This window comes from Apiospora phragmitis, assembly GCF_038363925.1.
Source record: "Apiospora phragmitis strain CBS 135458 chromosome Unknown utg000001l:1.0-2902119.0:1.0-2906034.0, whole genome shotgun sequence".
Lineage (NCBI taxonomy): Eukaryota > Fungi > Ascomycota > Sordariomycetes > Amphisphaeriales > Apiosporaceae > Apiospora > Apiospora phragmitis.
In genome coordinates, this window is record NW_027117399.1 from 2,328,717 (window position 1) to 2,347,537 (window position 18,821).

The window sequence follows — 18,821 nt, forward strand, 5'->3', positions numbered from 1 at the left end:
AGACCGAAGACCTTTCAGAGGAAACAAATCCATCGATTCCTTTTCTAAATAGATAAACTCAATACCATCTGCAACTTATCTGAATCCAATATTCCTAGATACTACGAGGCAGTTGCGTAACTTTGTGTAGCCAGCCTCCAGCGTGAACCGAGTGTATTCCTGTTCCGGCTACCAAGGGCTCAGATAACCTTCCAGAGAGTGCCTTGATAGGGGGCACGACCAGTTTGTTGTTGTCTTGGTCGATGCTGCAGGTCTCCGGAAGATAGTTATCTCTCGACAATAACGAGAACCGCATACAAGGAGAATGTGGATATCATGGTTGAAGGTTCCGGCGTGGATGTTGAGAACGATTCACGTAACCACATGATAATTTTGGGGTCATCACGACTAGACGAGATGCGACAACCCTCTCGCCTAGTTAGTCACTTGTCAAGTAGAAATTTGCAGTGCGTTATTTGAATGAGATGTGATACACCTACTATGCCGCCCCACCTAAAACCTACTATGTACTTACAGCTTCTGCCAGCTGCCACGCACCGCCAAATGGATCTCTACCGGAGCTCCAGCTATTTGACCAATTAAAACAGGTGCACCGGTGGGGCTCCAGCTCTCAATCGGAGCTGCAGCTATTTGACCAATCAAAACAGGTGCATCGGTGGGGCCACCCAATATGACTGTATGCTAATCGGCTCGAAAAGGAAGGCTCGTATGCGTGTCGGTATTGGTAAAGGTGTTATTGTGGTGTGCAAGGCTGATTATTGATGAATATCAGGTACACAGCTAAAAATAGGTGTGGCGGGAGTGGCCGTGCAGTGTAGCTCTTAGAAGTACATAGTAGGTTTTAGGGTGGGGCGGCATAGTAGGTGTATCACATCTCATTTGAATGGGCAACATGATGCTTTATTCCAGTGCTATCTATTGGCTGCGAACTAACCACGCTAGAGAATGGTTACCTTGGACAGCTTCGGATCGTTCTATCATACCATTGCTTTGTCTGTGTACCACCCCCTCCCGGTCCCACACCATGTCTGCCAGCAAGGTAACCATGGAGCCTGCCCGCCAAGTTAGGAGTATCTAGGAATGCATTGATGGACCCATCCACCCGACTAGGGGTATTTGTGTCTGTTAAAAGGAGAGAAGGGTAAGCAGTGTATCAACGAGAGACTGGATGAGAAACAGTGGTAATGACTGTGGATAAGAAAAAAAGGGGGAAAGTGCTGGCAATGATAGACTAGGGTGCCTGAAACGAATGATAGAGGTTGGGGAAGAGAAGAAAAGACAATGGAGAGGAAAAGGAGAGTAAGAAGAGAAGTGAGAACCTTGTGAATGTTATTGCTGACAGGAGACGACACTGATAGAGCTATGGTAGCGGCTTAGAGGTTATGTAGTTCAGCGAACCGCCCGCAGTCTTAGCATAGGCGACTAACACGGTCGAGCTCCAGTTTCATAGACGAGTCTGACATGCGATGACAAGACCAGCATCAAGAACTAGACGAACCACATCTGCTTCTTCAAGTTACCAATGGGAAGCGCCCTAAGCATTTGTTCATCTCCTTCCAGGTTGTCGGCCAAATGTGCTCTCTTGGAAATCAGGTGCGCATAGTAGATCGCAGGATGCAGCGACACCGGGGTGGGGCAGCGACAGTATTGGTAGCACTGTCGGTAGATGAGTTTGGGCAGCTCTTGCCTACTGCAGCCGATCTCGTCTTGGATGACATGGTAATGGACTGGGCGAGCTGTGCCTTTGAGGGCCACGTGTGAGAAGAGGTAGAAGTCCCATTGCTGGGGATGGGTCGCCACGTCCTCGACCAAGGTGCCGCGTTCGGGATTCATCATTTCCGGGTGCATGAAAGCACGCACGTGATGCCGCTTGGTCGCAACGATGACTGTAATCTTGGGCTTCTTGTAACCGCAGTTCTTGAACACTGCCTCGATGGCTTTAACTTCCGTTTCGAGGACATGTTGGAATTGTCCCTCCGAAACACCATCACGGAAGAAATAGAGTTGCGCTGGCACTGCTTTGTGCATGACTACCCAGTGCTTCAACAGATCCTGGAGCAAGGCTTCCATGACGGAGAACCCGACAATCTCTTCCCGCTGTCCATTCGCATGGTACATGCCTCCATAGTATGCCCCGTGCTTGTCCAAGGAGACGCTCATGGCTGCCAAGGACGGCAGATCGCTCCCAGGCGCAGCGTGGGAGACGTCGAGGCCAATCATCATGGTAGGGCCGTTGAGCTCTCCACCTCGAAGCTGATTCGTTGGCGACGAGACAAAAGCTGTGCCACCGAGCTTGGCATTGATTTTCAAGCTCAGGTTGGACCAGTAAGGCGACGCGTTCGTCCTCATGCATTTTTGAGCCTTGCCCTTGCCATGGTAGGTAATAAATTGAGAAGGCACCTGCAATCTGCAGTCTAAGGCTTTCTTGTATCTCTGATATTCCACTGTGTTCTTCTCCTTGATGAGAAAGAAGACGATATTCACGTTCCTCAACGCGTTTAAGTCGGGCAGCCCGGTGTAAAATGTCACCAACCCGATTGTATTGTTGTTTCTTTGGATGACAACATGATTGTTGTAGGCGCGTTTTATGCTGTTCCAAATCAATCCCACGTCCTCGTCCGAGCAACCACTGAGATTCACGAAAGCCGCATTTGTCGATGCCTTGGGGAAGATGAATATCTTCTGCACAAGATTTCTAGCCTTATCAGGTGCAAAGGTTCTTCCGGCATAGTGAATGGTAGGGAATTCAAGCCGCCGTGGTGTGGATCTCATCATTTTCTCGTTGATAACAATGCCGAACGCAGCCAGGTTGGGATCTACACGCCAATTGAGGGTTCCGACTGCACCATCGACGGCCAATTTCCGATCATCCGGCTCGGCGACGGCGTGGTCCATCATTGCCTCAGTCTGAAGTCATCATTAGCGAGAGCCTCAAGAAGGTGTAACGTGATGAGTGTAATTACCTGATCGGGATCCAGCTTGTAGCGGAATCGTTGCAGAGGCTCCAGAACGCACAACTCAAGGGGGGAAGAGGGCCTTCTTCATTGTCTGAACAAGAGGGTAATTCCGGTTCTGAATCGTGTAGTTATGCGTGTCCCGAAAGTGTGCGAATACAGAAGTGTCTTGCGGTTTGCCGTCGACAGTCTTCTCGAAAGTGAGTTTGGTGGCATCTGAATATCCCGAATGGAAGACAAAGCTCTCGATGGTATGGTCGATGTTGCTTTGGTCTTTGTCCTTCTTTTTAGGAAAGACAACCTTGAACTTCAATCTGAGAAGGCGCCGGATATGTGTCAAGGCCGGCGGAGCAGCCACGTCTTGGCCATCTGTCTTGTGGAGCGTCAGGGAGGGTATGGGTTGATCTGACAAATTTGATTAGTTTCGGTCAGACCTGGATTCATGCTTGATATCTTACCAATCGGTCTTTGCAGGTTCGGTGGAAGCATTCTAGCGATAGTGTGGAGTAGCTTGAGCGGCTGCCAGAAGGCTGTGTTGGCGATGTCGACGTTGACTACCAGGCCGCCTTTGTCGCCTTGTTCCGGAATCTGGAGCTTGAGGTTAGAGGTTTCCTAATCATCATCTGGCTGACACGAGAGTTGTCTAGGCAAATATCTTACACTACTAATCCTGAACGAAGCGAAGCTGCCCTTGATGAGTTCCAGGAAATCGCCCAGTCTGAGTATATCTCTCGGATTTCTGTCAGGTGGCGGTCGCGGGTAGAAGCTCTTCCCAATCAACTGTTGGTTGGTGGAGGGCGTATGGCGGAGAGCATGGTCGAGGAAGTCTGCAGCCAAGGCCGATTAGAAGCCATCGCAGCCCTAATAGGGTAAAGGGGGGGTACTCACTGAGGTTCTCAGTAACGCCATTAGTCCAATCTATTCCGCGGTCGAGATATGCCTCGAGGACAGACAGATCTATAAGCTTTGGACGGCTGACCACCAAAGTGAATTTGTTGTCCCTCTCCGAGCCGGGGCTAAGGTTCACCTCGATCTTCTCTACATCGTTTTTCATCTTCGGAGTCGACCTATACAACCGTCAGCTAGGGCCCAAGTCTTCAGGTTAGCACACCCACCAAGCCTGACTGTGACCTCCAAACATCCAATGAATACCCACTGGATTGGCAATGCGGCTCTGCACGGTCGAATGATCCCATATTTTCATGACAAGGCCTCGAGCCGGCTTTTCCACGTCTTTCCCGTCCTTGCCTTGCACAGCGACCTAGTAAGACGGCGTCAGCAGGCCCACGACGAAAAGCATGTGTACGTATTTACCTTGTACAAATGGATGCTTTCCTTCGGATCCAAGTATTTCTCAACCCGGAAGACGTTGACCGAAGCTTGGACAAGGCTCTGGCTTCCTGGAGGATTGCCTTTAGGCCGCCCCTCAGGCCTGCCCTATACTCCCTGTATATCAGTAACACTTCAACTAAAGAAGGGGGAAAAAGCGAGAAACACCGTAGCATATGCCTCAAAGGGCAGATCGACACGTTTCCCCACCAGCTCCAATTCAGTTGGGTCCTTCTTCCCCCTGGCCTTCGGGTCTTCGTTCTGCTTCTCCGAGCCACCAACGGGGTCGTCCTTCTTGTCGGAAGTTCCAATCTCCAGCTTCTCTAAACCCTCTACCGGCGGCGGAGGCTGAGATTCACCTGCAGATTCCTGACCGGGCACTGACGGCTTGGAATCGCCGGTTCCACCCTGATGCGACTTCTTCTTGCGAGCCATGACCTAGAGCGTAGGGGGGACTAGACTCGATGCTCACCTGGGTCTTGGCTCAACGGAGCCTAGACCGCGAGTGGTTGTCAAGAAGAGTAGTGAAATGACGGTGAACTGCTGCTTCCAATGTCGGAATGGTGATGCAAGAGGGGAAGAAGAATTCTAGGAAAAGAGCAGCAGGTGAAGTGACTATAAGTACTCGGTAGGCAGTCAGGGAAACCCCTGATTTGCTCTGAGAATGTTCGCCCGAGCTGACTCATTTGCTGGGTACAAACTCGTGAGTATAGACACAAGCGGGAGGATTCACCCCTATTACTCATTTTCATCATGACAAGATGCAGAGGGGGAGAAACATGGATCGTTACTTTTTGATTCCGTCTTGCGAATGGTATTTGTTGGTATATTCACGGAACCCTGAAAAGGGGCGATGCCATTCCCAGCGCGACTTTGCATGTGGGGAATCGTCAATCTGAGAGCAAAGCTAGGGATAACTTTCGCAGCAAAAGCTCACCTAATTGCGATCAAACCACATCCTGAACACAGAGAGAGATTATCGTAACACAAGCTTAATATCATATCAGTACTCTACGTAATACCACCAAGGGCAAGACAGGATGACTCCTCCAACCCCGAAAACATTTGCTGCCCAAACAAGAAAACCAAACTCCTGCGCTTGCCATTGTTGGTATGGGATGACGAAATTCAAGATTACAGATGATGAACTCTATACCGTCCAATCGGATCCGCCAGTGGCAAGTCGTAGTCTATCGTGTAAGTCCAATAGGAAGAACATCTCACTTGCTGGCCGCCCCCTTGCTATCCTCACCACCATTGGGGCTGGGCAGCTTCTCCGCATACGCCTCCAGCTTATTGTCCTCAATCTCTTTACTCGCGGCGCGACCTCTATTCTCCTTCTCCTCCCCTGTCGCCGCTGCCGCTTCGCCTCTGCTGCTGCTGCTGCCACCAATGTTGGCACCAGGCATGTCGCTCTTCAGCCCCTCGAACGAGTCAGCATCGTCGTCCTTCTGGCCCTTCGCGTCCTCGCCGCCCAAGATGCTACTCGCGCGGCTGACCTCAGCGCTGTCTGGACTGGAAATGCGCAACCCCAACTTCTTGTCCTGCGCCGGGTCCTCAGCATTGTCGCCCTTCCAGTCCGCCGGCTCCATCTGCGGCACCGGCGAGTCCACACCAGGCTCATCGATCTCGTCCCCCGCCACCTTACCATCCGGAGCAGCTTCTGCTCCCTCCCCCTTCTCGGGCACGACGCTGCGCCACACAACGGCGATGCGGTCCGCCGCGCGCGTGCCCTTGCGGCTTGAGCCCTTGATGCCGTCCATCTTGTCCCACTCGATCTCGAAGACGCCGTTGGTCTCGGGCCGGCCGTCGCGCTCGGGACCGTTGCCCTCGAAGAAGGCGTTGAACCAGACGTGCGCCACGGCCGTCACCATCGTCAGGCCCATCGACGAGGGCGCGCGGTTGCGGCGCTCCAGGTCGATGTTGACGTCGCTCGTCGGCAGCCGGATCGGCTCGTGCGGCTTGAAGATGACGGCCTGGCCGCCCGGTTCCGGGTCCACGTTCTCTTCGGGCGGGGAAGATTTCGAAGACTCGGCCTTGGAAGCCTCGGCCTCGGCCGCCGCGTCTTCCACGAAAATGCCGGAGGACTTCGGTTGCTTTTTGGACTTGGAACGGGACGGCATTTTGTCTTTGATGCTATGGGTGGACATGTTGCGCGAGATGAGCTTGGGAGTGTGAGTTCTGGACGTCTTGGCATCTTCCGGTACTGTCGGCGTGCTGGAGCCCGTTGCAACAGGAGTGTTATTGTCGGGACTCTTCGCCACAGGCGACTGGACCGGAGATTGGCCCGTAAAGTTGGTACCGTTCTGCACGTCCGTCTCGCGCGCCTCGTCCAGAATCTCCTTCTCCGTTCCCGGGCTCATGCCGTAGCCGGCCATGTCGTAGATGGAGTCCATGAAGCCCGTGCTGCCGGGGGCCCCCCCTTCGACGACGAGCCGCTCGTTGCGGTGGAAAGTGTGGAACACCTTGATCTTCTTGCCCTCATCGACGAAGCCCTCGACGCAGAGCTTGACGCCGTTGCGCAGGCCCCAGACGTGCACCTCGACGATCTCGAGCTCGCGGTCGACGTACTTCTTGCCGCCTTTCGTCCAGCGGTCCACGTACCCGATCCAGCGCAGCTGGCTCGGGATGCTGACGCCCGGGCCGAACTTGGGCCGCATGCGCCGCTCAGTGAAGCGCGCCAGGGCCTCCTCGGGCGTCCAGCCGCACTGCGAGATCAGATAACTGCAGGCCATCGACCCGCTGCGGCCCTTACCGGCCTTGCAGTGGACCACGACGATGCGCTCGTTCTTCTTGCCGTCGCCCTTCCAGGTGTCGAGGACCTTTTCGAGGAGTTTGTGGCTGTTGTCGTTGCTACCGTTGGCCTCCTGCTTGCTGCTGCTGCTGCCCGCGACGCCGTCCGCGTCCAGATCGTTGCCGCTGAGCCAGTTCCGCATGCTACCCATGATCATGGGCACCAGCCGGAACGGGGGCGGGTGGTGGTCCGGCCACGGGTAGTGCCGTATCCTGTTGTAGACGAGGTTGTCGGGGTATCCCGTGCCCTCGGCGCGGAACTCCCATATCGCCCAGTTCTTTCCGTGCTTCTTGTCTCAGGAACTCGACGAGGCGATCGAGGGGGTTTCGGTAGGCTCGTTGTGGGTACGTCTGCGATGGACCGGACCTGTCGAAAGCATGAAATGTCAGCACCCTGCTTCTTTCTTGGCATGTATTGATTGCTATTATCTGATTGGCACATACGTCGCGACGATGTTATCCGTAACGTAGCATAGATCCAGCCCCGCCTCGGGGTGTTTGGAGCGTGGTCCTGCCACGATTTGGCGTAGTAGTGAAGCCATATCGATATCGTTAGTGGGTGGGTGGGCGCTAGAATACAGCAAGCAAAGAAGAAACGAATGAAAGAGTCACGGCAACAAGTCTATGTTGTTTCTAGCACACTTCGGCAGGATGTGTCAAGTCGCTTGAAATAGGAAGACGCCGGTTGTCAGTGCATGGAGACTGCTGATCAGGTTTATGCCGTAGTCTCGGTTGTTTAACAGGGTTCGTTCGCTTTAGCTCGTGGCCGCGGAACGACGTCATGCGGCCTGTTCACAAATTACATCATTCCGGCCCCAAGCTTCAATCCAGACTGTGTAATCTCGATTAGGAAATCCATCGTACGAGCTTGGATTGCATTGCGCAAGTTCGCTGCTGGACTCGTAGATGTAAATGAAGCTGTTATACTTGGGATTTAACACCGTATGCGCGATATATGCGCCGTCGAGCTGTCGTCGGATTATGCCACATGGTGACAACGTCGATCACAGCATGGGAATCACGTATCCGCTCGCAGCCATGGAAATGGGTATTATAACCAAAGCTGTAGCATGGTATAAACCACGAACAACTGTGAAAACACAAGTGTCAAAATCAACATTTTATTTTTACTGGAATAACAATTACCAAATTCATGTTATAGTACGCAAGTCTGAACTCCCCCCTCCCTAAAAACGAGGAATGCAGCAGTCAGATTTACACGCTCCCGGTACCAACCATACCCTTTTATCGACTTCCGTTCCGTTGCCATTGTGCCTACCTCTCTGCAGGCAACCCCTAAACACTGCCGTGTCGTGCTTTGTGTGCCGTAGCATATATCTAGTCATCCGAAGAATCTCCGGCGACGTTGTCGGCCTTCTGTAAGCCCAGGTCTTTTCCGTCGTATTGCCGTCTCACCGTTGGCGCCCAGTCAAGCCAGGTTCGACACCTTGGTGAAGAGATCGGGTCTTGTCGCTTAGGAAGTCTTCTTGGGGACAGCGGAGCCGTTGATGTACTTGCTCACATCGGACAAATCGTGGAACTGGCGGGCAATCTGCTTCACGGTATCCCAGATCTGTCGTGCGACGGGGGTGTGTTCTGCTGGCCCACAAGAGAGTCCACACGAGCCTCAATCATGCTGAACGAGTTCTGCACGTGCGAGCTCTGGGAGAAGCGAGCGCGGAGGAAAGCAGTATAGAGGGCAATCAGGATCCACGACCGGCGCTGGAAGAGGATGGCAGACAGGAAGATGCGCACCCAGAGCGCGATTTCGAGCGTGGACACAACCGACATGGACATGTCGTAGTAGCTCTTGACGAATTGGCCGATGGCATCGGCAATGGGGTTGCTAGCGGGCTTGGCGCTGGGAGAAGCACCAGCCGCGGGCTTGACGGGCTGAATGGTAGGAATGACATTCTGGCGGAGGTATGTCGCGACGTGGAAAACGGAGTAGATGCCGTAAGGGAGCATGGCAAGGGGGTACTGGGGGCTGAGCAGCCAGATCAGGGCCATGATCAGGTACTGGACGTTCTCATCCGAGAGCAGGCTGATGGGTCCGCCAGCTGGGTACTTGGCACCGACCTTTTGACGAGCGCGCCATGTCTTGTAGACGACGATTCCGTAGGTTATAGCCGCAGCCACAAAGGCGGTACGGTAAGAGAACTGGGCCATGCGAGTATAGTAGTTCATTCGGATATACGACAGGAGTATCGGAAAATGCATAGCAGGAGAACCAGATGTCTACAAATTCTTCTTGTTAGCTTGCGATCTTTTCGTTTTGGCCACTCCTGTGCGTGATGTGCGATTTTCGGGTTACACTTCAATCAAGGGCTGCTTGAGAGGCTGCGCGAAAAGCGGTGTCGCATGTCGCGAGGTGGCTTTGGAGCGGAAAAATCAAGTCATGTCTTTACATACCCGGCAAACCAACCGACTAGAGAGTAAAAGTTAGAACAGCTGAACGAGGCAAGGATATCATCGGTTCAATAATAGATGTGCTTACATTGGAGTGTTTTCATTAAGGTCAGGACCCTTTCCTGGAGGGGTAGGCTGGCACTGGGTGGAGGAGCCATATTTGACACTGATATTGATGCAGTGGGATTCGGTGAATGAACTCAGTTACGATTGTAGATGCGCGAAGGCGTGGTGCTAATTGTGCAGGGAGAAGAGGTGCGTCGAGTCGTTGAGGTCGTCCTTTGGTGAGAAAGGTAGGTAAGGTTGGAGAGAGGTAGGGTTGGATGGTGAAGACTAATGATGGAAGCTTCTATGGTGGTGAGGTGGCTGGAGTGGGAGAATGACGACTGGACGACCGTGTTCACTCACCCCGAGAGCTCCAGTTCTGTACCAGGGTACTTCCTAGCTCTTCAGATCTGTCTAGCGCCGTGCTCTGCCCCCACCTTGCCAGGTTCTGCGCTGATAGGCGGACGGACGGGCTCCTCGTTAGCGCCTCTGGCTCCCTTGTTGAGTTGTGACCGTGCTTCGGGTGCGGCACTGACCTTCTTCAGTTGGCGCTGGTCTTTCTGGTCGGTGGGCAATCCCGTGGTCGGTGCTGAACTGACGAAATGTGACCCCTCGTTAACTTATTGACAGCAAGAAGTTGAAACATTTATTAGATTGATCAATATTAGTTCTATGATTTGCGACATCGTTACTTTGGACTACTGGTTAGACAGCAGATATTCGTCATTGCCTGTATGGCCATGCGGCTTGGGGACCAGTCAATTCTCGTGCGAAGCCGGTTTCCCTGCTTGTGATATCGAAACGATGTCATCTACTAAGCCACACAATTGCCAAAGCTTTTCGTCATCGAGCCTCGTCCCCCACTGTAAGCATCGTGCTACGCTAACTACAAGACTTAACGCAACGCCACGCTCCCTAGGTCAGTTGCAAGCACACTCCAATTGCCCAGTGTATTGGCTCACAGGCCGCAAGAGATAGATGAAATGTTCACTGTTTGCTTGTGAGCTCTTTGACTTGCAGGTTTTGGCCTACTAAGCAAAGGCAAGTACATGTATATGTGTATACATACGTCTATGTGTCCCATTCGGAATGTTGATGTACGGTTTATGGGAGGCGAAGAAGAGGCCTGCGACCAACGAATTAGGTCACGCGAGTACCAGCTGTCAAAGTTCAGCCCTACACATGCGACAGCCAACTGACAGTTCCGGGAGAGTGGCCTTCGATTCCATCTTCCAGTACTTTTCTTTTCAAGAACACGGCCATTAATTGTTCTTCTTGTCGAAAAACACCTTTGGCAATGCAATGCAGGTGATTAGGCTGACGATGCTTCTACTCCAAGGGGAGAGGGGAGACCTTGACGCCCGGCCCTCACACAGGCAACGCAGCATTAGGGACTTCCCCAGCCCATGCAGCACATGGCGACGCCGATATCGATATAGAATGGCGACTATAGCGCCGGATTAGGCCACCGAAGCTCATCGTGCAAGGAGGCTCAGACTATATATCACTCTGGGCGTCGCATATCTTTCCCACTCTTCTCGGTCAGGTGTAGGCTGTTTCCAACTACCCTCAACGCGGATGGGAGCTCCCATTAGCCGTTGGGCGATGCTCTTCCCGTATCCCTGCTCTGTCAGGAGGATTCTGACAGCACCTCCTCACCCAATCACGTGGTGGCCTCGTGGGTATCTCAACATGGGGTCTTGGCCGGGTGTGTCTATTATTTACTAATAACACCCAAACAGTCGCCGTTGGATCGGGCTTGCAATCTTTCGCATCTCTTATGTTTCAAGCAAGAGCCTGACACGCACTCTCGATGATCGCTCGAGAGCAATGCTGGGCTTGCTGCTGCCACCAACTCCTTTGTGATGGGAGGAAACCGACGTGCGAGTGTTGCCAGACGAGCAGCCTCAAATGCCTGGGCTACGGCGCTGAGGTCTCGCGGGCCACTGACGACACTAAAGCGGCATCCAATCACCAGATAGAACCACCATCAGATGTTGAAGAGAACCCTTTGCCGGATGCCATTCTCCAAAGCCCTACGCCGTCTTTATATCGCCGGGCGCAGATGATATTCGAGGGACTGGACTACTGTAAGTTTGCCATTTGGCAACCCATTGAACACTGGATTGCTAACTCGTGTCTAGTCAACAAGCTTTTCAGTCCCAACGTTGTGTCAGATGCATCCCACTTCAATCCCTACATCATCAATTTGCAGAGGCTTGAGAGCTTTCCCGAGCATTACGTCAAGGTTCTTGTCGCCACTGCGGGATTTCACAGGCTTATGACGGCAGGCCCTGAACCAACATCCTCATCCGCCCTGATACAACGCGATATCGATGTCTTTGCACTCCGGAGCGAGGCGCTTGGTGCCCTAAACGACCAGCTTGCCCACGCGGGCACCCAGACGAGTGATGCAACCTTATTGACAGTGGTGGCTCTTCTAATTACCTCGGTATGATAACCAGAGCCTTCCGAACCAATACTAGCCAGGCGCTGACAAGGCTAGATGCAATCCTTCACTCATACTGAATGGAGGGCCCACCTCGAGGGCGCCCGGCGCATCATACAGCTCAGGGGCGGGCTTAAAAAGATCATCAGGGACAACCCGTACTTCAAGCCCATCTTGACCTATTTCATAATGTGGGTACAGGACCTCTATTCCATGTTTACTTCGACTAACATGGGCCAAGGGCGGATGTAATGGGCGCCACCACCTGCTCGTCCAGACACGAGAAAATGCCTGTGGCATCACTGATGGCTTTGAAGTATCGGGAAATCGAGCCCAACATTCTGCGACTGCTTGCAGCGACACCCAACCCCTGTCCCGAAGAGGTCTTCCAATCCATCATCTTGATCAACTATCTTCGCACGATAGCTCGCAACAAGAAGTTGCGGAAGCAGAGACAGTCGGGCACACGCGTGGTGCTGGCCAAGATCCTACGCTTCTCGCCGACAGAGTACGCTGCGTGCATGCATGACTTTACCGGGTGGAAGACGAACGGAAAGGACTTTGGATTCGCCGACAGTACCGGAGGGTCGCATCCCCTATCAACTGGATCTGGTAGTCGGGGGAGTGGCAGCTCCTCTAAATCGTCTCCTTCTGCCGAGTTCCCTCGCAGCATACCGAATCCGGATCTTTGACTCAGCGTCGCGACAGTGTATCGTGCCGCTGCCTTGATCTATCGGGCTGCGCACTCTAGTCGTCGACTTGGCGGAAGACAATGCCACCCTCCTGCTGCCGAAAGGGGCGGCGGCGGGCGTTTCCGCGCTGCGCGAAGAAGTGTGCCAGACCCTGACCAACACGCTCACGCCCCTCTTTTCCGACCAGGACACCATGTACCGCATCGGGAAGCTGGTCATGTGGCCGCTGTTCATCCTCGGCATGGAGGTGCACCACCGCGACCTGGCCCGGTGGAAATTCTTCGTCGATGGCTTCGCGAAGCTGAATCGGACGATGGGGGCCCTGGGCCCCGTTGGGGCTATCGATGAACTGACGCATAAATGGATGCTTGACGCCGAGAGTGCGGACGGGTCCCAGGTGGCGTGGGATGATTACTTTGAGGGGAGACCTGACTACATCGTGTTCTAGTCTTATCACGAGTCGAGAGGAGAAGGCTCCCACCGCTTCTCAAAAACTTACGGTTTCTTCAATTCTTGGGAAAGCCATGCCTTTCGTGTACCCATGTTTGACCAGCTTATGTGACGTCTGTATACATGGGGTCTTATCCGGGCTATTGGATACCGAACAGTATCCACAGGGATATCTTCAGACAATATAACCAACATTGCTACATCATGAGGTTCGCCTTATCAGAATGTGCCACAGCGCTAATCTTTGGGCACTTGATTGGGAAGCACACCGTGTAATATGAGCAACCTCTGAGCATGTGATGATGTATGGTACTCTTTGCCCGCTTCTCGCTGTGCGACAGTATAGGCAAACCCAGCGGCTAGAAGCTTCCGAAGGCTGCGGCCGAGAACGGAGACGGTTGATGGCACGACTAGCGGCCTATTTGTATCCAATGCGACGCTCGACTGTATGCATCTCCGGAGGACGAGGACGATGATTTCGGTGTCGATGCTAGTGTACCATATCGTCAACGGCGCTAGGTGGTAATACGACAAGGCGGTACACTCGCATATGGGACTGTGGCACAAGACAACAATGCCATGTCTTACCTGCACGGCTGCCGGTCTACTTTTCCATTTTTTAGCGTCTGTGCCGTGCTTGGCAAAAGGAAGCGCAGGAAGTCTTTAGTATGTGGCCGTTCTGTAGGCATTTAATGGTAAGTCTGTTCACGGTGTTTCTTGTTTCTGTCCAGATACCCAAGATCAACGGGGGTCTCGCGCACCGTGCACCTCACGCACCACACCAATTTGAGGCTCACGATGAAAAACGTAAATTGCAATAAAAACAACAACAAATCAACCACTCCATCAATTAAGCCAATTCTTTCAGAATACGGCCTCTATACAGTCCTTTGCCTCGCTCTCACTTTCGCTGCTCGATTCGACCACAATTGGCTCCTGTTTCACGCGCCGAGATCTCGTCGGTGCCTCCCCTTGGCCCATATACCCTCCTTGGTTGTGAACACACCTGACAGGCGCACGAATTCCTCGTTTGGCGCAGGTAAGACTCTCCTGCGTTTAGCAGTGCGTTTTTTACTCAGAGCCGTGTTCAATTGCTTATTTAACTGCTCTGCGGAACTGAGCCGGATCGCATTCTCGTCAGTGCCTTGGCCAATTTCCGGAACAGAAGCCTCGCAGTTGGTTGATCGTAAATCTCGTCAACACCAACCATCGTACGCGCCAAGTTATTAACGTCCCTAGCACTCTTTAGGGTGCTAATTGCGGCGCTAGTAATTTCGCTAAGTAAATCGATCGGCGTGGTGCTATTTAGGGTCGCAGAATTGCCCTCCTCTCTCACCGAGAGGTACTGCCTACAGAGACGAGAATTTATAGCTTTAAATCGGTCCCGGGGGAAAAATTCCCGTTGTATACCAACCGGCCTTGATCGTGCCAACCGTAAAGGCATCTTTTCGAGCCTGTTTCCAGGCGTCCACGAACTCCTCGTGGCCTGGAGCCATCGTGAGGCCTCTGAAACAGGCGTCGCGCAGGTAAGCTCTGAATTTTCGCTTCAAAACAGAGAAGGGACCGACGTCGAGGGGCTGACTAACTTGGGAAGTATGCGCCGGTAGGTAATTGATCCAGATCTTAGCTGTAAGGCACGCCTGCTTGAACTCTTCGGTGGTGTGTGACCGGTGACCGTCAAGGATGAGGTGCCGCCACTGATCGGGATCATCAGGCTTCGTTTCCCGTATAAACACGTTATTTAAACAGTCAAGCGCGATTTGGTTACTGGTCCATCCATTCGGACTGGCAGTGAACCGCCAGTCACGAATTTCGGGGTCAAATTCGTCGCGAAACCACTGTTGTTGGATGTGTTTGCCGGCAAAGATGACCAACGGGGTTATGGCCCGACCTGAACCGCTTATACACTCCAAAACAGTCACCCAGTCCAGCCTATTGGGGTCTTTCATGAAGACCTTCCTTAGCTCTGCCGGGCCGATCACTAATGGGTTGTCCCCGATCCCCATAGCAGAGCCAACCTTGTCGACGTTGTAGGAGTGTTCGGGGGTATGTCTCGAACCGCAGGCAGGTCGAACCGATCGAAAAAAACGTGCAAATTGTCGGGAGACGCGCCGTTTGAACGCTTTAAATCGATTAGCATGCTCTTGATTGACCTGATCGATGGATTTCGGAGCATAAATCTGCGGTGCCAGTCAATGCCGAGGATCTTTTGACTGCCGGAGGCTCGAAGTATACGTTGTGCGTGGAGCCGAAATCGGCTCATTGGGGGTGCGAACCCCAATTGCGCCTGCGTTAACACCCAGTCAGTCAAATAACTTTCTTGAACCGGTGAAAGGGCTTGTAAGGAAGTATATTTCTCTTCGAAAGTCGGTACGCCTTCAAGGCGACGTCGCAGTGACCAGTGTGTTGTGCCGTTGCTTTTGGCTGCCCCGCGGAGAGAGGCGCCGGTGCATACCGCGTCGAGGGTCTTATTTTGTTGCAATTGGCGGTTGAGGCGCATATTGATGGATTTAGCGAGAAACAAGGATTAAGATGGCATAAAGAATATGTTGTTACGACAAATATGAAGAGAAATATATATAGAAAATAACGTGGTTAGGGTTTCAAAGATGACGTGTTGCGAACGCGGTGCGTGAGGTGCACGGTGCGCGAGACCCCCGTTGATCTCATATCAAACCTCACCGCCACCAAATCCTCATCCAAAAGACTCACTTCTCTCGTTCCGATCATGCCGCCGCATGGGACTGGCTCAACCGCTGGTCCAAGTGCGGACGAAGGGCACCCGCAAGTGCCTTCGAAACCCGCGGCTAATGCACGACCGGTTTGCTTTGGCGATACTCCAGACGACACAGACAGCGGCGAGGACATCCAAGCCACCAAACACCACGATGCCGAACCTCTGATTTTCTCTTCGGCGTTCATCAAGGGACTACTGGTGGATTGTGTGTGTGTCCTGGTTTCACTTGCGTTTCTTGTCTTTGCGATCATTGGAATTATTTCCAAAGACAAAGAGATAGGCCCGCGAGAGGAGACATTACTAAGTGCTGCTCAAATTGCAAGTTTGTCCCTGACTTTGGCTTTGGGCATTGGTGTCTTATATGCTGCTGACAGACTCGAATAGGTTGCCATTGGGTTTCTCTACTGCTTTGCCCTGGTCGTTGGAAGAACAGTTCAAAGCATTCTCTCATCACGGATGGAGAAAGGAATCGATTGCATCAGTCTTGCGCATCTGAGTCGAAGCCTGAGCCTTGGTGGTACACTTACTGCTCCATTGCATATCCGGCTTGGGCACTGGCTGCCACTTGTACTCGCCATACTGTGGGCTTTCTCCCCCTGGGCAGTCAGGCATCACTACGGTTCATCTTATTGCAAACAAGAACTGCGAACAATCATCCGGGCCTTCCGGCACGATATTCTTACCCAATGGCAACTTTTGACTCAGCTACTTCTACGGGCGGGCTGAAAGAAGGCCATAATTCAATGTTCTTGGCTGCATTCTTATCCTTTGCAAAGACTGGGCAAGCCTCCCAGGACACTTAGGGGAACATCAAGATTCCCTTATTAGACGATATTGGCAGTGACTGGAAAGATGTCACTTGGCAACCCGACTTACAATACTCGTCACTCATAGGGATTCCTTTCTCGCTACCACCTGACCATGGCAACATGACTTTCACCATGGAATCCTGGTATTGGGAGCTCGAGAACGCAACACTCAGGGGAGCCAACTCGATGAGGCCATTACTGCGGAGTGCACACGTGTATAACATCTCGAACCTATTGCTCAACTACACTGGAATTAGCGGGCTATGGAAATTTGCTGTCCCAGAGTCCTTAAACCGATCCATAATATGGAATGCGACTGATCCGTTGAGCTTTGCCAACATATCAACTCCAGGAATTCCAATTACCTCCGAGGCCACAACCGACAGGCTTATGGACAACTCCTTGGACTATTCATACGCTTACAGCACCAGGGACTGGAGTCTAATGAATACAACTGTGCGATTGGAGGCCTTTCTTGTCCAAAAGCCTGTCGAACTGAACGTGTCATGTACAGTTTTGTCTTGCAACATTACAAACCTTCGCTCAACAACCATGCCTCCAAGATACCTCTCCAACCAAGACCAATTTTACCTCCTAACATGGCTCTTAGAAAATTTTCGAGAAGCCTTTCCCCAAGAGCACCTCGGCACGCCATGGACTGGCGCCCTTGAAGCTTATCTGTTCGACCCATCCCAGAACCCCTACAGTATCATGGGCGAAAACGGGGCGGGCCAAATCGATCTCACAGGTATCAGTGCTGAAAGACTGGGACGCCGGCTGGCCCAGGTCATCAACGCCTACTGGAACGTGGACAACCAGTTCTTCAATGCTGCTGGCAGCTTCAATGCCAGTTCCCACGCGCGGGGTAACCAGGCCGATTATATCCTTAGGAGTAGCCCTGTCATGACCACGAATTAGCAGGAATACCTCCACTGTGACGATGGGTGGGCAGCGGCTCTCTGTATGTCGAGTATCCTGTTGCTCTTGGCGGCCTTGGCCTCGGCCGTTCTGAGTTTCTTCCGGCTGGCGCCCGACTGTACGGACTTTCTCTCGGCACTGACGCTCAACGACGGGATGCTGATGCTAGAAGGCGGCTCGAGCCTGGATGAATACGAAAGGCTGAGGCTGCTGAGGGAGGTGAGGTTGAAGATCGGAGACGTAAGGGCATCGGAGCAAGTGGGCCAGACCATCATTGCCCAGGATGGACACGTAGGAGACCTCAAGAAGAAGCGTCTATACTTGTGAAGCTATCGACGAGTGGGGAAAAATGGATATGCTGATGTCGATGGTGGACACGACGGCTGGCACGCAACTCTGGGCTGCTTGGATGTGTTTCATATGGCTTGAGGGTGGTTTACCATGTTCTTGTTATTTATTTAACTTCGGCTACATAATCAACACCATAGGGGCATCATTCAGGGCAGTATACCAGATTTTGGTTCAGGAGGAGTTACTAGCTAGAAAGAAGAATAAGTAGAAGTACAAATTGAAACAACGTGGTCCCAACACATCTTCATCACTTTCTGATTGTGTTAAAGGAAGGAAAGCCCACATCAGCCTTAACATTGGAACTGTGGTAAAAGTGCTCTTGCAATACTTCCATGGTGACTTGATATGTGAGTCTTTCATCCGCACATCACAATCAGCAGCAGGAGTAGAGGTATGGCAGCCACAATCCGAACAACCAACACAAAATCACAGCTTCTAACCCGCATCCTGCTTCAGACCTCACCCAAGTCTAATTCATGGCACATTCCCTAATATTGTGCTACTGAGTTGATATCGTATGAACGTATATACGACGATATATGAGCGACTATTATCAGTAAGAGACGCCACCCTTCGTTTATTCGACTTCAGACAAAAAATCTCTCGATTCCCATGGTTCTGAGCTGCGCCTACCTTCTTTCATTAAGTTCCTCTCAACCTGGTGGATGTGAATGCAACCAACTACTCACATCAGAGGGTTGACCGGGGCAACCTCAAAATCCTATCAACCTAGTCTCCCACCCGCAATATTTGGATGGATTGTTTTGTGAATCATCTTCCTTACTCATCCTTTCTTTCCCCATTGAACTGATCTGTTCCAATCTATATGGAATATCAGTGGTGATTGTCCTCAAGACCGCCAAACCAGGCTCGTGAGATCGTGCC

At 52.3% G+C, this 18,821-nt stretch overlaps 8 protein-coding genes across 8 annotated transcripts; 2 read left to right on the forward strand and 6 right to left on the reverse strand.

Annotated features, from left to right (window-relative positions):
- Positions 1-1,488: 1,488 nt before the first annotated feature.
- PG994_000702 (uncharacterized protein) lies at positions 1,489-2,895 on the reverse strand (the record flags this gene model as incomplete). Its single annotated transcript, XM_066852111.1, has 1 exon — positions 1,489-2,895. One exon carries the CDS (start codon positions 2,893-2,895, stop codon positions 1,489-1,491), a length of 1,407 nt encoding a protein of 468 aa, XP_066722743.1.
- A 123-nt stretch (positions 2,896-3,018) lies between these two features.
- PG994_000703 (eukaryotic translation initiation factor eIF-2C4) lies at positions 3,019-4,718 on the reverse strand (the record flags this gene model as incomplete). Its single annotated transcript, XM_066852112.1, has 7 exons — positions 3,019-3,359; positions 3,413-3,542; positions 3,615-3,781; positions 3,843-4,021; positions 4,070-4,215; positions 4,269-4,391; positions 4,452-4,718. The coding sequence occupies 7 exons, from the start codon at positions 4,716-4,718 to the stop codon at positions 3,019-3,021; spliced, it is 1,353 nt and encodes a 450-aa protein (XP_066722744.1).
- Positions 4,719-5,503: 785 nt separating this feature from the next.
- PG994_000704 (uncharacterized protein) lies at positions 5,504-7,618 on the reverse strand (the record flags this gene model as incomplete). The annotated part of the gene is made up of 3 exons (XM_066852113.1): positions 5,504-7,336; positions 7,386-7,443; positions 7,521-7,618. The coding sequence occupies 3 exons, from the start codon at positions 7,616-7,618 to the stop codon at positions 5,504-5,506; spliced, it is 1,989 nt and encodes a 662-aa protein (XP_066722745.1).
- Positions 7,619-8,550: 932 nt separating this feature from the next.
- Positions 8,551-9,245, reverse strand: PG994_000705 (endoplasmic reticulum protein; the record flags this gene model as incomplete). Its single annotated transcript, XM_066852114.1, has 2 exons — positions 8,551-8,649; positions 8,685-9,245. 2 exons carry the CDS (start codon positions 9,243-9,245, stop codon positions 8,551-8,553), a joined length of 660 nt encoding a protein of 219 aa, XP_066722746.1.
- A 1,977-nt stretch (positions 9,246-11,222) lies between these two features.
- PG994_000706 (uncharacterized protein) lies at positions 11,223-13,119 on the forward strand (the record flags this gene model as incomplete). Its single annotated transcript, XM_066852115.1, has 6 exons — positions 11,223-11,238; positions 11,525-11,620; positions 11,675-11,982; positions 12,037-12,170; positions 12,221-12,591; positions 12,731-13,119. 6 exons carry the CDS (start codon positions 11,223-11,225, stop codon positions 13,117-13,119), a joined length of 1,314 nt encoding a protein of 437 aa, XP_066722747.1.
- Positions 13,120-14,220: 1,101 nt separating this feature from the next.
- PG994_000707 (transposase) lies at positions 14,221-15,621 on the reverse strand (the record flags this gene model as incomplete). The annotated part of the gene is made up of 3 exons (XM_066852116.1): positions 14,221-14,470; positions 14,532-15,243; positions 15,438-15,621. 3 exons carry the CDS (start codon positions 15,619-15,621, stop codon positions 14,221-14,223), a joined length of 1,146 nt encoding a protein of 381 aa, XP_066722748.1.
- A 228-nt stretch (positions 15,622-15,849) lies between these two features.
- Positions 15,850-16,661, forward strand: PG994_000708 (uncharacterized protein; the record flags this gene model as incomplete). The annotated part of the gene is made up of 2 exons (XM_066852117.1): positions 15,850-16,063; positions 16,243-16,661. 2 exons carry the CDS (start codon positions 15,850-15,852, stop codon positions 16,659-16,661), a joined length of 633 nt encoding a protein of 210 aa, XP_066722749.1.
- A 612-nt stretch (positions 16,662-17,273) lies between these two features.
- PG994_000709 (uncharacterized protein) lies at positions 17,274-17,857 on the reverse strand (the record flags this gene model as incomplete). The annotated part of the gene is made up of 2 exons (XM_066852118.1): positions 17,274-17,565; positions 17,595-17,857. The coding sequence occupies 2 exons, from the start codon at positions 17,855-17,857 to the stop codon at positions 17,274-17,276; spliced, it is 555 nt and encodes a 184-aa protein (XP_066722750.1).
- Positions 17,858-18,821: the final 964 nt, after the last annotated feature.